We start from the raw sequence: 14,442 nt of genomic DNA, 5'->3' as shown, positions 1-14,442 counted from the left end.
TCGTACACACCGAAGTGGATTCCTTCCGAGCCGCGCTGCCGGTGGGGCGACGCCTCCCATCGTGAGGTTGGCGGTTCAATTCCTGGCTCTTGGGCAAAGCAACAAACCCAAAGTAGCTTTCGGTGGTCTGGTTAGCGAATGCTAATTAAAAACGAAGCCATTAAAAACCTCAAAGCGGAAAAGTTTACCGCTCCCTCATCCTGGTACCTCGAGAAATTAGTGAATTTGTTTACCTTTCTTTCCCTGCCATGCCGGGTCAGGAGATTTAAAGACAGCCTCCGTGAGCGTAGCTTCATATTTCTTGCGCAGTCCCTCGGCGCCACGTGGCGCTCTGATAACCCGAGGCTCCGCGCTACAACTAAATTTCAGGCGGAAATGATGTGACGACCGACCATCTTTTTCATTTCTCTCTGCTTGCGACAGAACACGAGCCATTTTTTTTTTTTTCCACCCCTCTCTTCTGTTTCATCCTTTGTGCAGTTACCGCGGTTCAGGCGGTATTGCCAGGTGACGAGCTCCTGAGAGAGATCAGATTAGAGTCAGGGATTCTTAAAGCAACAGCTTCACATTTTTCGGGGACAAAACGGCGCAATGAGACGGCACCTACCTCACGGTGCGTTCGAGTGATTTCCCCCAGCGATGCAGCCGATGTATTTATTCTCCTCAGTGCAGTGATTTGCATAATAAGAGGAAGATCGGGGATTTTGTTTTGTAACTGTCACACCTCTAAGATGCCGTTTTGTTCCAAATTTTTCAAATGATTCTGGACAATATGTCACTTGTGTACCTGTGGAGTCAGGAGAGTTCAGTTCAGGGACCAGAGAGCATTTGGCAAATCAACAAAGGCCCATTTTTCTTGCCTGTCCCAGCAGACAGAGGACAAGGCTGGGGGTTCTCCCCCCCCCGCCCTCTTGTTTAGGCCCAATATATCTCTCTATTATTCCCAGGAATGCCTCACAGAGTTCAGGGTAAATTGCCAAGAGACTGCAAATGAGCAATTACTAGCCTGGGTAAACACCGCGGCAGATGTTTGAGCCAAGAAGAAAAACACATAGATGAACAAGAGCAGTGATGTAATTCCAAGGGAGAGAAGAACGGCACGCTTCGCAATATGAGACTGTCATCGGGATTTCACTTTTTTTTTTTTTTTTTTTTAAACTCATTGTGACGGGGGTTTGCAGGAGGTGGGGTCTGCGGCTGGGGTGGCTTCGGTCTCCATGGAAACTGACTTTCCCTCGAAAGTGCTTGGCTTCGCCGCCAATTGTTGAGCTTTCAAGCTTTTTTTGAAATTGCCTTTTAAAGCGCCTCGGAGGTTGAGATTAAACGCAACCTACTCGAGGAAGTCTCCGGCGCCTATTCCGTCACGCCACGTCGGAGAGAAGGGATGAAAAAAGATGAGACCGATCACAGCCGGAGAGGAAAACGTACCTGTTGCTCTCGTCTCGATCGGGTTCTCTAACAGTTTAGTCCCTCCGAAGAAAATCCGATGTCGATATTACCCGACGGGGCACTTGGACTTTGTGTGATTGCTGTTCGCGGCTTTTATATTTCCAGCTGGACAGGTCTAATTAAGTAACTGTTTCAAACTGTGTTTTTCTCCTTTCCCATGAGCCTCTGTTCCGGCTTGCAGAAACTCTCTGAAAGGGACCAGTCAGGCGCCGCAGCTTAAGAAATACAAAAAAAAAAAAAAACTTGTGAATCGATTGCTCCCCTCCGAGTCCGACTGCAGAGTGCTTATGTGGGAGGAAGAGAGAGGACCTGCCGTCCACGTCCTCCGTCACCCCTTCCCCAAATCATCAGCAGGCTGCAGGCTCGTGCAGAAAATGTGGAAGATGACAACTCACTCATACAACGGCCCTTTTTTTTCTTTTGCACATTTAACCATGAATTCGATCCCGTCACACATGAAGGGGCGATAATTGTATTCTCGTGCGACCGAACGCTATCTGCTTCGCTAGCAGCGCCTTTTTGTAAAAGTAGTCGCCACCGGGGCAAACGCACACCGGGGTCGCTCAAAAGCACAGCGGCATGTGTGTATCCATAGTGGGTCGTTTGTTTATGCCACAGTAGCTCCCTTGGCTTGCGCAACTCCTGTAGCGTGGGTGGTCAGTTGCAGTCTTAGCATGGTAGAATCAAAGGTTTTTCCAACATTGGACGCATTGTGACTGCCAGTGTCCCCAATTTTTAACGGGACTGTGAATGCAGCTGCCCAACAGTACACCGCTGTTAGCTATGAAAAAACAAGGAGTGATTATTTTTTATTTTATTTTTTTTACACATCTTCTACGTTTAGGTTGATTAATCGAAGCTACGAGTGTTTTCCGAATAACGTTACCGTACGGGCGACGGTCTTTGGTGGTTGGCCGTAACCTTAGAGGCACTTTCAGTAAAATTCAAACTTCCGAATTGGCGCTACATCACAAATCGGTCCGTGGCCCTCATAGCAGATCTGATGTCAGACAGAAAATGTAGCTGGCATCTGTTAACATATGTACGAACTGTCTAGATAACAAGCCCGTCATCGAGAGGACGTGATTTTGTTCCCGTCCGTCGGGATGGAAACCAGTCAGGAAGGGGGGGCGCGGCGGGATCTTGGGAGGAACATTGTTTTTGGGATGTTCTTCTGGCAGCGTTGTCCTGGATAGTTTGGCACTGGGAGGCGCATAAAACATTCATTTAAATTCCCACCGAATCCATTATTTATGAAGTATAGAAATGACGATGCAAATGTTAACCGCCAAGCGTTTTCCGGGTATATCTTCTGCATTAAAAAAAAATCCATAGCGCAGACAGCCAGGATGAATCATACCTTGTGACATCTGCACCACGGGCTCTGTCAGTCACCTCTTTATTCGACTGGATCCCGCTGAAGCAGTCAGATGTTCAAAGCGCGCCGCAGCTACGCTGCTGTTCCCGAATGCGTGGAGTCAGATTTAGCGATCGCTGCCAGTTGTAGCGGTGGCAGCTGTGATGATGATGATGATGATGATGCTGGTGACCTTCCAGATGCAATGCGGCGGAGGGGTACATCAAGCTACCATGTGGTTTTGTTTACCTCGGGAAAAAAAAAAAAAAAAGAGAGGAACCAAAAGTTAGTTTCCACGTCGCGTCTTTCGAAGCAGCTGAAAAACAACTGTTCCAAATAAAACAGGGCGCTGATTCAGAAGTCCCTAACCGATCTGCACTGTCGACTGCAATGCTACGGCCGTTGATGCGGGGTTTGCTTTTGTGTGTTTATGTGACATGTATTTAGCACATGCGATGCAGGCCTTTGGTGTTTATGCATCCATGCACAATAATTAGCCCGTGCTCAGCGCCGGGGAGGGATTTAATTAACTGCCCGCTGTCAGGACAGATAATTAGTCAATAAATACGTCACACTGACAAACTCACACACACACACACACAAAGAAGCAAGCACCTTGTTGAAACTGGGGCTGATAAACTATTACTTGGTTATTTTTTAATGGGGAATTATTCACACTGAAACCTAATAATTGACGTTTTTGCTAATTCCCCTTTCTTCCCCAAAGGCCTTCCAACGCCTTTTTTATTTTTTTGCCATTTCAGCCGATTTGCATGCCGATGTTATTAAAAGGTCTTTCCTCTCTCGCATAAGATTTAGTTGTCTTTATTGGTCTCACACTGGGGACATTCACAGTGTTCACAGCTATGAGGATAGTAAGGATAGAACTGGTTAGCTAGAGCTCTAGCTAAAATCCACACGGGGTAGACGTGCAGCAGGAGAGCACATACGTCTGTCGGGTTCTGTGTAAAATTCCGTAATAATCAGCTGAGTCAGCTGAGAGGCTGCAAAACATTTGGTCTGGCTTAAATGGAAATTCTAAAGAAAATTGATAGATTTTTTTCGTGTCATCCTGTGTGATTGGAAGGGAGTGTATGAAGCATCCTTGCGTGACTATGATGTCACTGTAAATATTCATTCATTGGGGGAATAGGGGGGTGGGGGGTTGCTATCCCAGCTATCCTTGGACAAGAGGCAGGGTTTACCATGGACTGGTTACCAGTCGATCGCACGACTGTATATACAGACATATATTCAACTATTTGCTCTTTCGTTCACCCATCTGGGCGACGTAAGAGTCTCCAAGTTTTTTGGAATCTGGGAGAACATGCAAACCACAATGGCAATGCCCTGGTTGGATTTGAACCAGAGACCTTCTTGCTCAGAACTCAGAACCCCCTGCGGACAAACGTGCAAGCTCGTCCGTAAACTATCTTAATCGACGAGTACGTGAAGGTCAAAGAAATTCGTCTCCAGGGGCGTTTCTATGATTTGGTGGTAGAATTCCAACGTGCGTTGCACGCGGAAGTCGCGCGGCAACCTTGAGTTTTAAATCCGGCTTCCGCCGCTGTTGTTTGCACTAATTGTCCTGGAATCGTTCCGAGTCAATCACCGGGGAAATAAAAAAAAAAAACAAAGAAGCCGAAACCAGCGGTTGGTCAATCGACGCAAATGTGGAATGTGGCGCCCTTCAAAGAGCGTCTACGGAAATCCAAGCAAAAGTAACTTAAGTGACATGGCTTGACAGGCAATTACAGAGGGGGTGTGGAGGAGGGCTGCCGAGTGGGTTGTTCATTTCTTTCTGCCCACGGAGAGAATCTAATGTTGATGTTTGTTTAAATCTATGGGTTTGGAAGATTTCTAAATGACCTGCTTAGAATCTCCCGTTGCTAATTATGTTTTCTTTTGTTTTTGTTTGTTTTTTGTTTTTCAGGTTCAAGGTTTGAGACACACAGAGGGAGAGGTAAGAAACAAAATCTTTAATTCTTTCGGTTCTCTCTTTTCCCACGTTTTTTTTTTCTTTTTTTTTTTTTCCGGGGGAGTCTGAAGTAATTAGCAGGCATTAGACTGGATCTGGTTTTGTGTTTGCTCAGGGTGTGTGGATGGATACCAAAGCGTTATTAGGGAGATTTGCGGTTGAGTGCTGTGAAATGGTGCACGCACACACACACACACACACACACATGCACACACGCATACATACATACATAGCAGCCTGTTATCCTAATCACTGCAAACATAAATGGCGGATTATGGGTGTCAATTATTATCAAGCGGAAACACACAGGAATAGTCCACTCATGCTGGTGTAACCTGCCAGTGCCAAAAAGAATTAAAAGGATGCAACATTGATGTCTTTACATCCTCACCTGGTGGGTTGATTTAACATTTTTAAGGTGTTGGAATAAGTGGGATGTGAAGCTGTCATCTCTCCGGCCCATGTGAAAGCAACCGCAGTGTTTTGATACGGTATTCATCCGAGTTTGTTCCTGCCATCTAGACTGCATTTCATCATCACCGCAATGGTGGACATAAAGCTTTTTTTTTTTTTTTTTTTTTTGGTCTATTTCTGGCAGATGGAGTCTGTAGCGGTTTATGTCTGCGGCCTTCCCTCTGTAGATCCCAGAGTATTTTAGTCCTGAATAATCCCCACCATCTGCTGTCTCCTTTACTACATTTTAGTACTCAGCATCTCTGTCTATCTGTTTATTGCCTACCTCCTTTCCGCTTTTGGTGGTCCGTTTATTTTCCCCGGGATCGCTTTTCCTCCTCTGTCATGGCTCAGTATTCCTCAATGTGACCTCCTCGCGAGCATCGGGACCTTTTTTCGGGCCGGGGTCTGGACCTCGACACCGCCCGGGTAATACCCCGACTTACCGCAATGCGGTTTCGGGCTTAAGTAAATGAAGAGTGATGTGTTCAGCTTCAGCATGTCAAAGACGTGGCAACATTTTACACCCCTCGGTAATACGTCTGGCTGCCAGGTCAACTTCCCGGGTTTTTTTCTTCTTTCCCACGGCTAATAATAAACACCCTAACAGTCCAAAATATATAGCATTTGTTTCCTGCTGTTCTGGTTTCTGTTACATGTATTAAGCATGGGGGATTCTTTTTTTATTTACAATACTATGCGGCAGCAGGCTTTTACACCAGCTATCATCCTGTGTCTTTATGTAAGAATTAATGTTTGTTGCTTAATTGGTACTAGAGATGCTAAAAAGAAAGATGAATCCGGACCCCTATTCATTATCTACACTGCTTATCCTGCACACTGTGTGTGAGTGAATGAGTTCAAATGTTTACAAAACATAAAGAAAGAAGCGTAGTTGAGAGGTAAATTAAGAAAGTCTCATTTGAAATTGGCAAAGCTAGGATTATGATTAACCTGCTCAAGAAACTGCTGCAGGTCTAGCGGAATTGTGTTTTGTCGCTTCCTGAACTAATGGACTAAGAAATTTTGCAAAGAAATACACAATGTTGCTCATGCATGTAGGATATTGTGGCGTCACTAGCAACCAAAATGCAGACAGGTATGACATCACCGCTGTGGTGACATGGTTGTCAGCTGTGTCTGTACAAGCACACAGCTGGATTAACAGTGACTGAATGGATTAGTGTGTGCGTGTGTGTGTGTGTGTGTGTGTGTATGTGTGGGTGAGCGGGCGAGCGTGAGAAACAGCGAGAAAGGGAGTCAAACCAAACAGAATGATAAAACATGGTGGTTATACTCCGGTGTCAAGTGGGTATTTCATAAAGCCCTAAACCTTGAACAGATACTGATAATACCCCGAGATCATCATATTTTGGCTCATATGCTAATGACGTCACAAAAACCATGTGCTCCACGTGGACACACACACACACACACACCATCTGACCCAAATACTTTAAGTGTTATCTGCTTCTCCGTATCTCGCTCAAAAAGACGCGGACAAACACTTGAACGAGCTCAAAATATGCCACCGTGTCGGCGACCCCGCAGCTCGCCGCTGCATCGCGCTCCTTGGATTATGGCATTTGAGTATCATGTCATGCTCCAAGAACGCCAGTAATGAATGTAAGTCATGCGATCTGCTCCACTATTCAAAAACGTCCTTAATTGAAATACTGAAAAGCCAGCTCGGGCTAATCAGCTTAGAGATGTACATTTGACAGATAATAGAAGGGGCTCTAACGCTGAGCAGTCTATTACCACCTTTGTAATGAGAGTTCATATAATACCATCTGGGGACAATTGAGGGATGGGGAAATTTTGGAGGGGGGAGGAAAAAGGGTACGGGAAGAGAGAAACCCCTTGAGTTAATAAAAAGACAAGATCGGAGCAATTGTTTTATTTTTGCAGATCGCTTCAACAGGACGATAAATACCCGGCACTTACTCCCTTTCTCTCTCTCTCTCTGTGAATTTTCGTCAATTCTTCAGGAAGTACAGTCATTTGCGCGGTGAAATACTCATTCACGTGAAAGGACCGCGCACATTACGAGCGGCTTCGATCTCAACGGCGTCGCAATTTGCGGCCGGCCATAAAAATAAATCGACAAATCACTCGCTGGGATCCCGTAAGAAAGCGAACATGATAATTTTCTCCAAGGGGAGGATTTATTGCAGAGCGGTTACATCCAGCTGTAGCCAATCGATTGACATGGTGCGGCTTGTGCTTCCATTTTATTCTGCATCTTGCTGATGCGACCAAGGACAAAAAATAAATAAAAATAAAATATGTCAGATGCTGCTAAACAGAATATATGTCACAAGCTTTGTGTAGTGAAAATAATGCACCTTATTCTTTGCCGGTGCGTTCAGAGACGCGGGGGGTTCGTCGCTTTGCATGAAAGGTGCCTTTATGTTCAGAGGGATTGAAATAACACCAATCTCACTTTTGGACTCTGCTGCTTATCTCTCGCTCTCAACTTCATGTTATGCTCTCGGTGAACTTGCAACCTTGGTTTTCCAGACTGTCTCGCACACACACACACACACACATGCGGGGTTCATCGGGCCGTTGGAGGGTCACAGCCTCACAGCATGGATGGGATGGTAAAGGACACGCTAGCACTATTTCCAATGGGCTGCGTCCTGTATACTGAAACCAGGGTTCCGCGACGACGAACCTTCCATCTCCCTTTCAGTGAAAACATATTCTTAATCCAATTAAAGTTTAAAGTTGAAACAAACACCACGCGGAATTAACAGCGGTCGCCACTTAGCTATTGAAGAGCCGCCGGGCGCTCGGATTTCCAATTCAAATTAATCTGTCCTCCTTTGCACCAACTGGCTGTGTTTCTGGCACTGCACTGGATGTTTTAATAACCTTGTTTACACACACACAAATACACACACACAAACACAGTTATATATTTTTCCATCCTCAAAAGAAACGACACTGTGTGGAATCACAAGTGAACATAATGAATTTATTTAATTTCTTTTTTTTTTTTTTCTTCCCAGGGAAGGAATGTTAAGGTGTGGGTTTCCGTGGCCCTCTTTTTTCCATCAACTCAGTGTCAGACAGTAAATGGGTTTTGTTTTATTTATTATAGATATCTGCTTGTTACACAGACTATGCTATGTCAGGTATCATAATTCCAGGACAGACAAACCACAGATACGGTAAATTACCATTTTATAATTTTATATTCTTCATGGCTGGGCGGCACAGGAGTTTGTAAAAGTGACATTTTAATTCTATGTGTGTTGTCTCTTTCTCACTCTCTCTCTATATATATGATTGGCAAAGAAACAGAAAATTTCACATTACAATACAGAAAAGGGAAGCCACTGAGTCATCTTCAATCAAATATGATTTCTAAAATCAGCGTATTGCATCACGGCGGTGCAGCGGTTAGCGCTTCCACCTGACGGCGACTCGGTCCGTGGTTCGATTCCGACAGGCGGGCCTTCCTGTGTGGCGTTTGCATGCACTCCTCATGTCTGCACGGCTTTCCTCTCACAGTCCAAAAAAAAAAAAACACACCCCGAATTGCCCGAATGTGTGAATAAGAGTGCATTGTTGTAAGGTTTTATATGCATGTGAATGAGAGAGTGAAAAGTCGGATGTAGACGAATAGGCTCCATCCATCCCGGGACCCTGACTGCCGGAAAAGCGGGTCCAGATAATGAACAAATGAATCGTGTCAGGTTGTTTTATTTTCATTTTCTTCACAGAAGCAGATTAGAAGGAGGAATCTCCCAGAGCGCGGCGCCGTTTTCGCTCATACACACCTGTGAACGCTGTCTCCGCTGTTATGTATTCCGCTCATTAGTGGGTTACTGGGTTAGATGTTTCATCTTATCTCCCGTTTGGCCTCTTTTAGAAATGTGCAGCTCATCATGTTACAATTATTTTGGCCCAAAAGTAGCTGTGCAGGATGTTACAGATAGAATTTGATGAGGTTTATTCCCCTGATGGTCACAATTCAATCCCAAACGCAGCTGATTTTAAACCGCTTTTTGTGTCCCTGATGCCATTTTTCTGTCAGGAAAATCAGAAACGCGGATACTCATCAGGAATATAACCTTTTTGGCTCAAGGTTGATTTGAATCAAAATCAATGCAAGATGGACTTAGTCCGAAGTCAGTCATGTCTTCAAACTGTGATAACAAATGCATACATAAGTGTCCTCAGATTTGTGTTTTTATTAAAAAAACATGCCAACAAGCTTTTTACACATAATAGAGGACAAGCCTTATAATTTTTTATGGCCTTTTTTTTCACCCCTTATCAAGTAAGTCTCGCTTTAATGATTTTTGACAGAAGTAATTAATGAATTCTTCCACCAGAGCTGCCGATGATAAGCAGCAATACGCCCTATTGATCGAGTGGAAGAGGGGGGTATTTGATTTTCCCCCTATCGATAGCTTTGGACTAGATGTGTCCACTTGACTTTTGCTCCTAGTATGCAGACGTGGGGATACAGGAGCTTTTTCCAAGGTTTTAATGAGCGAGAAATGAATTAATACCGTCGTGTACCATGATATTAAGACAATAATTAAAAAAAAGAAAATAAATGCTGCACAACCTCATCCCTAAAACCAGCTTTGATGAGAATTAATTCTCCACATCCCCCTGACAATTGAGCTGATTGGATAATTTTTTCTTTTTTTTCTTTTTTTTTCCCCTGCCAGAAAGTTTCTTTTTCATTGCCGCCAGATGAATCATTCAATTTGATGGAAAAAATAAAATAAAATAAAAAATCTTTGGCAATTTAGCGGGGGCTCTTGTCCAAATGACTCCACATATTCTCATTCATTTAGCTCAATATTACCCTCAGTAAAATGCCCCCAAACAACCCTACAGCCAGGCGCTGGCTGCCCTTCAGCCAGCGATTCCAGCCCCTCTAACATGCATGAGAGCAGCGGGCAGAAGTTGGCAACAATAACGGAATAAGAAAGGGGAACGGCGAAAACCCAGTGAGTTAACTTTCAGCATATAGGCCATAACAGAGACGGTAGCCGCAAGTTACTCTTGAACAAGGTCAGCAACTGCGCTGCTCTCAAGATGTCTTATTTGTAGTGCGGCTCATATTTTTTTACAACCCCGGGAAAATCTCACCTTGCTTGGAATCAGGCGCGGTTTGTTGCGCGTGGATTTCGGGAGAGTTTTTTTTTTTCGCCGCCATTCTGGTGAGTGAGGTCAAGCCCCCGGGGTTGGGGGGGGTCAAGAGTGGTTATTGCGGGCTAATTTAGGAAGTGTTGTGTCGGGGTAATAGGAACTGAGACGGACACACACACACACAGACCTCCTTCCATACCCTTACACACACCCCAAGCTGCCTCCTCACAACAATCAATCATTAAAGTAAATGAGAGCAAAAAAAAAAAAAATTAAAAAAACAAAAGAGCTTGTTTAGGAGTGCGAACAGATGGGGAGTAAATGTGATGAGTTGGAAGAGGTGAGGCTGCGAAAAAGGGAAGTTAGACATTTGTCTGACTGACGGGGGGTCGTGGGGGGGAGACGGGGGAAGGAGGCGAGGAGGGGGGAGCAGCTGTCTTGACATGTCTGTCTCCGTTGGCTCAAATAGGCCACAGATCTGGAGTGCTTGGATGGAAACCAGTCAGATATTTGTCCTACTCTTATAAAAAAATTGTTATTATGCAGTTGGGGTCCAGAAGTATTTTTCGGAATCCCATAATGATGGGATTTTCATGTCAAAGATCTCCTTCCTGCTTTTGTGCACGCGTGAACGCTCCCCGACCTCCTTCCCTCTCATGAGAAAGGAAGAATTCATAATTTATGCAAAGCGCACGGACCTGTGTTTTTTTTTTTTTTTTTTCTTTTTTTTGAGCATGACCGCCGACCACAACGCGTTCCAGCAGCCGGTCTGATGGTGCGATTGTCGTAATCACAGGAGCCGCCGTGATGAGTTCGCTGTGGCACGCATTGATTTCTATTCAGGGTGGATTGCAGCTTTGACACAGCGTGATACGGCGGTGGGGCTGTCGCCGCAAGAGCTGCTGCAACACGTGGGGGGAAAAAATGGCTTGTCTTTTCGCAGCTCGGGCACTCATTTCCCACCTTTACCACCTTTTTCCTCTTCAACTGCGATGACTTGTCTCTTTATACCAAATATCCCGAAAGTGAAGAGGCTGCGCGGTGGTCCTCAGCCCCATTGATGTCGGTGATATTTGTTTTTTGGGGTCATCCTGTCGGTTCTATTATTATCCTATTATTTAAATAAATGAATAAGTGAATAAATAAATAAATAGAATTGAAAAAAAAAAAAAAGGTATCTCAAAAAGTTAAAAAAATATTATGATAGAATATCAATAATAAAATAATAAAGAAAATAATAGTGACTTTTACTTCTGAAGCATATCTATAACGTACTTAATTTCATCTGTTACCGTAGGAAAATCAAGTCAGTAAATCGCCCGCCTTACAGAATACAGAATTTTTTCAGCTCACGTTTCTTGATAACATCTGTTTTTTTTTTTCAAGTTTTTTTAAAGAGAGCTCGAGCGCCACTTTCAAGGAACGAAAACGCATATGAAAAATTCTTTTTTCAAAATGAAGAACTGCATCCCTTGTCCTAGAATATAACTTTAAAGAGAAGTTAAATGTTATGTTTTAGCTTGCATGTCATACACTCATCTGCTTGAGAACTCATTACGCCACATGGCAGATTTCCTAGTTTTTTAAGGTGAAGGCTCCCCCCTACGTATATCCTAAATAATTCAGAGAGAAGTTTCCTGGATGGTCTTGCAGTCCGTGAGTAGAGGAGATATTCTAATGATACCCCATCTCTCGCCTCGCAGGCTTTGCCATAGCAGCTCATGTGAGAGAGCTTTTGGACGGAGAGCGTGATGATTTCTCTCGGCAACAGCTTCCTGCTCGCGCTAGGAAATGCACAGAGGAGCGCTATTCCGCCCTGCGAAGCTCTAGCTATCTCTCTAACGATTCTGATTCAAGTCCCCAGGTTTAGAAGAGTATGTGTGTGTGTGTGTGTGCGCATGCACAGTTGCTTAAAGTGTGTAAAAGCGCCCCCCCTTCTATCATTCCCCTGCAAATCTGCCTCAACTTATTTTTTTTATCTTCTCTTTTTTGCAGAGTAATCCCTCCCTGCATTTCTTTCATCTCACACATGCACCCCCCCCCCCCCACACACACACACATATACACACACACTCTGCTCATCTTTTCCTCCTCCATCTCGCTCCCCAGCTGCTCACCACGCACTCCGAAGTGACCAAAGCGCAACTTGGTAAAAGAGGAGCCTCACCCTCTCAGGCCTTTTACGGGCCGTCTTGATCTGATTTCTGCGCTGAGATATACAAACTGTCAGAGGTGACAGAATGTCTGGATATCTCTTTTTTTGTTTACTTTTTTTTTTTTTTGGGGAGAAAATACAGGAGAACCTTGGGTTTTGAATGTAATTTGTTCTATGAGTTGATTCGCAAAGAGAAACTGAAACAATTTTTCCCATTGAATGTAAATCCTATCGATCTGTTCTCCGGCCTTAAAAAACATACTGTACTCTGTTTGAACTTTTACATCAGTTTACTTGTGGCCAAATACAGGGAGGACTTAAAGATAACCTTAATCATTACTGTTTCTGGCGTTCTTTCTCTCCTTGCCAACACTTGTACTCTGCGTTTCCTTCACTAAACCAGCAAAAGTAAAGCCTTCTCGCATATTAGACCCTCGCTCACGCTATCTCCAGCAAGCTGAATCCAAACTAACAATGACTTTTCCACTTCTTTTACTTGACTTGAGACCTTTGCATCTTTAACATAGTCACCCTTTGAGCCACATCAGCCGTCTTTAGTGCATCTTTATTCTTCAGGATTGCACAGGTGGTTGACTTAGCCATGTGTTTAGCGAGCTCTGTAACACCGACACCAAGCTCACATTTAGCTGTTGTTTCTGTCCTCAGATCGACTGTAATTCTTGACCTCCTCTTTAAACCACTAGCACTTTTAACTTTTTTGGGAACCATAATGAGGCCCAACTTACTGAAAAATCACAGAAAAGTATTATAATAGGAGATCGCTAAGACAGTAGCAAGCATGACTTCCGCTACGCTACAATGCTAAAACACAGAAAGCCCATGAGTTTGTGTGTTTGTGCACTGAGAATTGTTCACAGGTCGAATCAAAATTTGACCGAAAACTGTTCGCAGACCAATTTGTTCGAATTAGGGGTGTTTGTCAGCTGACGTTTTACTGTATTTAACTTGAGGCAACAGTGATGTTTGCGAGGAAATGAAATTTTGGCGGCGTATGATGGAATTTGGCGGAAGTATTTCCGCGCTGCCGTTCTCGAAGTTTGGTTTGCTTTACTTTGATGGACGGCAGTTGTCATCCACTCAGGGCAGGCGGGTTCTGACACACACACACACACACACACACACACACACACACACATGTACACACTCTTCTCCTGCACCCTCAAAGATTCCCTCTTTACTTCCTCTGATCTTCTGAACATCAATCCATCATTCCTCAAAGCATAAAAAAAACTGAGGGGAAGGCGAGATGACAAAAAAAACGAGATGACAGATTACCCCCCCTATATATAGAGCCAGTCTTCCCCTATTCATCTTCTCCCATCGGCCCCGGGATACTGGTTACACCTTGGCTTTGGCGAGTGGCGATGCAAATGGACCCACTCCTTCATCACGGCGCTCCCGTCGCCGGAAAGCAATGCACAAATTGGCGTTGGGTGAAAACAGATATTAAAGTGCGGCGAGTCGGGCCTTCAGGAGAAATCACGGAGAGACATTTTTAATACAGGGTTGGGCGGCGTGGGGTGGGGGAACATAATCAAAACGGCGGACATATGCACGCGCGTGATGCATTGACAACTAACTTGGTCTCGGAGTAATACGCTGAACTGTCCTGAGGGAGACAGATTACTGTAGTTTGCCACGTAATATCTCCCTCTCCCCTCCTGTCCATTTGTCTGCTAAGTGTTTCTATATAATATGTCATATGGCAGATTTATGCCCTGTTGGCTCTGGCAACAATATTGTAAAGTATGGATTACACTGAAAGGCCACAGATAATCCTGCTGTGTTTTTTTTTTTTTTTCCCCCAACTGTCATTCTCACTCTTCCTTTCCCATCTCACTCAACTCCCTCCTTTACCGTAAAACAAAAGAGTCCCTCGATTCAGGATTAAGCGGCGGCCGGGAAGAT

The 14,442-nt window shown here is 44.4% G+C and overlaps 1 protein-coding gene across 1 annotated transcript in view; it reads left to right on the top strand.

Annotated features, from left to right (window-relative positions):
* The window catches only part of igsf11 (immunoglobulin superfamily member 11), a 100,018-nt gene that overhangs the window by 30,033 nt on the left and 55,543 nt on the right, over positions 1-14,442 (top strand). Inside the window, exon 2 of the mRNA XM_086143488.1 lies at positions 4,740-4,769. Coding sequence (XP_085999614.1) covers positions 4,740-4,769 — 30 coding nt within the window. The remainder of the gene's footprint in view (positions 1-4,739; positions 4,770-14,442) is intronic.

This window comes from Fistularia commersonii, chromosome 3 (assembly GCF_037954325.1).
Source record: "Fistularia commersonii isolate RoL2024-O1a breed Wild chromosome 3, RoL_Fcom_v1.0, whole genome shotgun sequence".
In the NCBI taxonomy this organism is placed as follows: Eukaryota; Metazoa; Chordata; class Actinopteri; order Syngnathiformes; family Fistulariidae; genus Fistularia; species Fistularia commersonii.
This window is presented reverse-complemented; position numbering and strand designations above follow the sequence as displayed.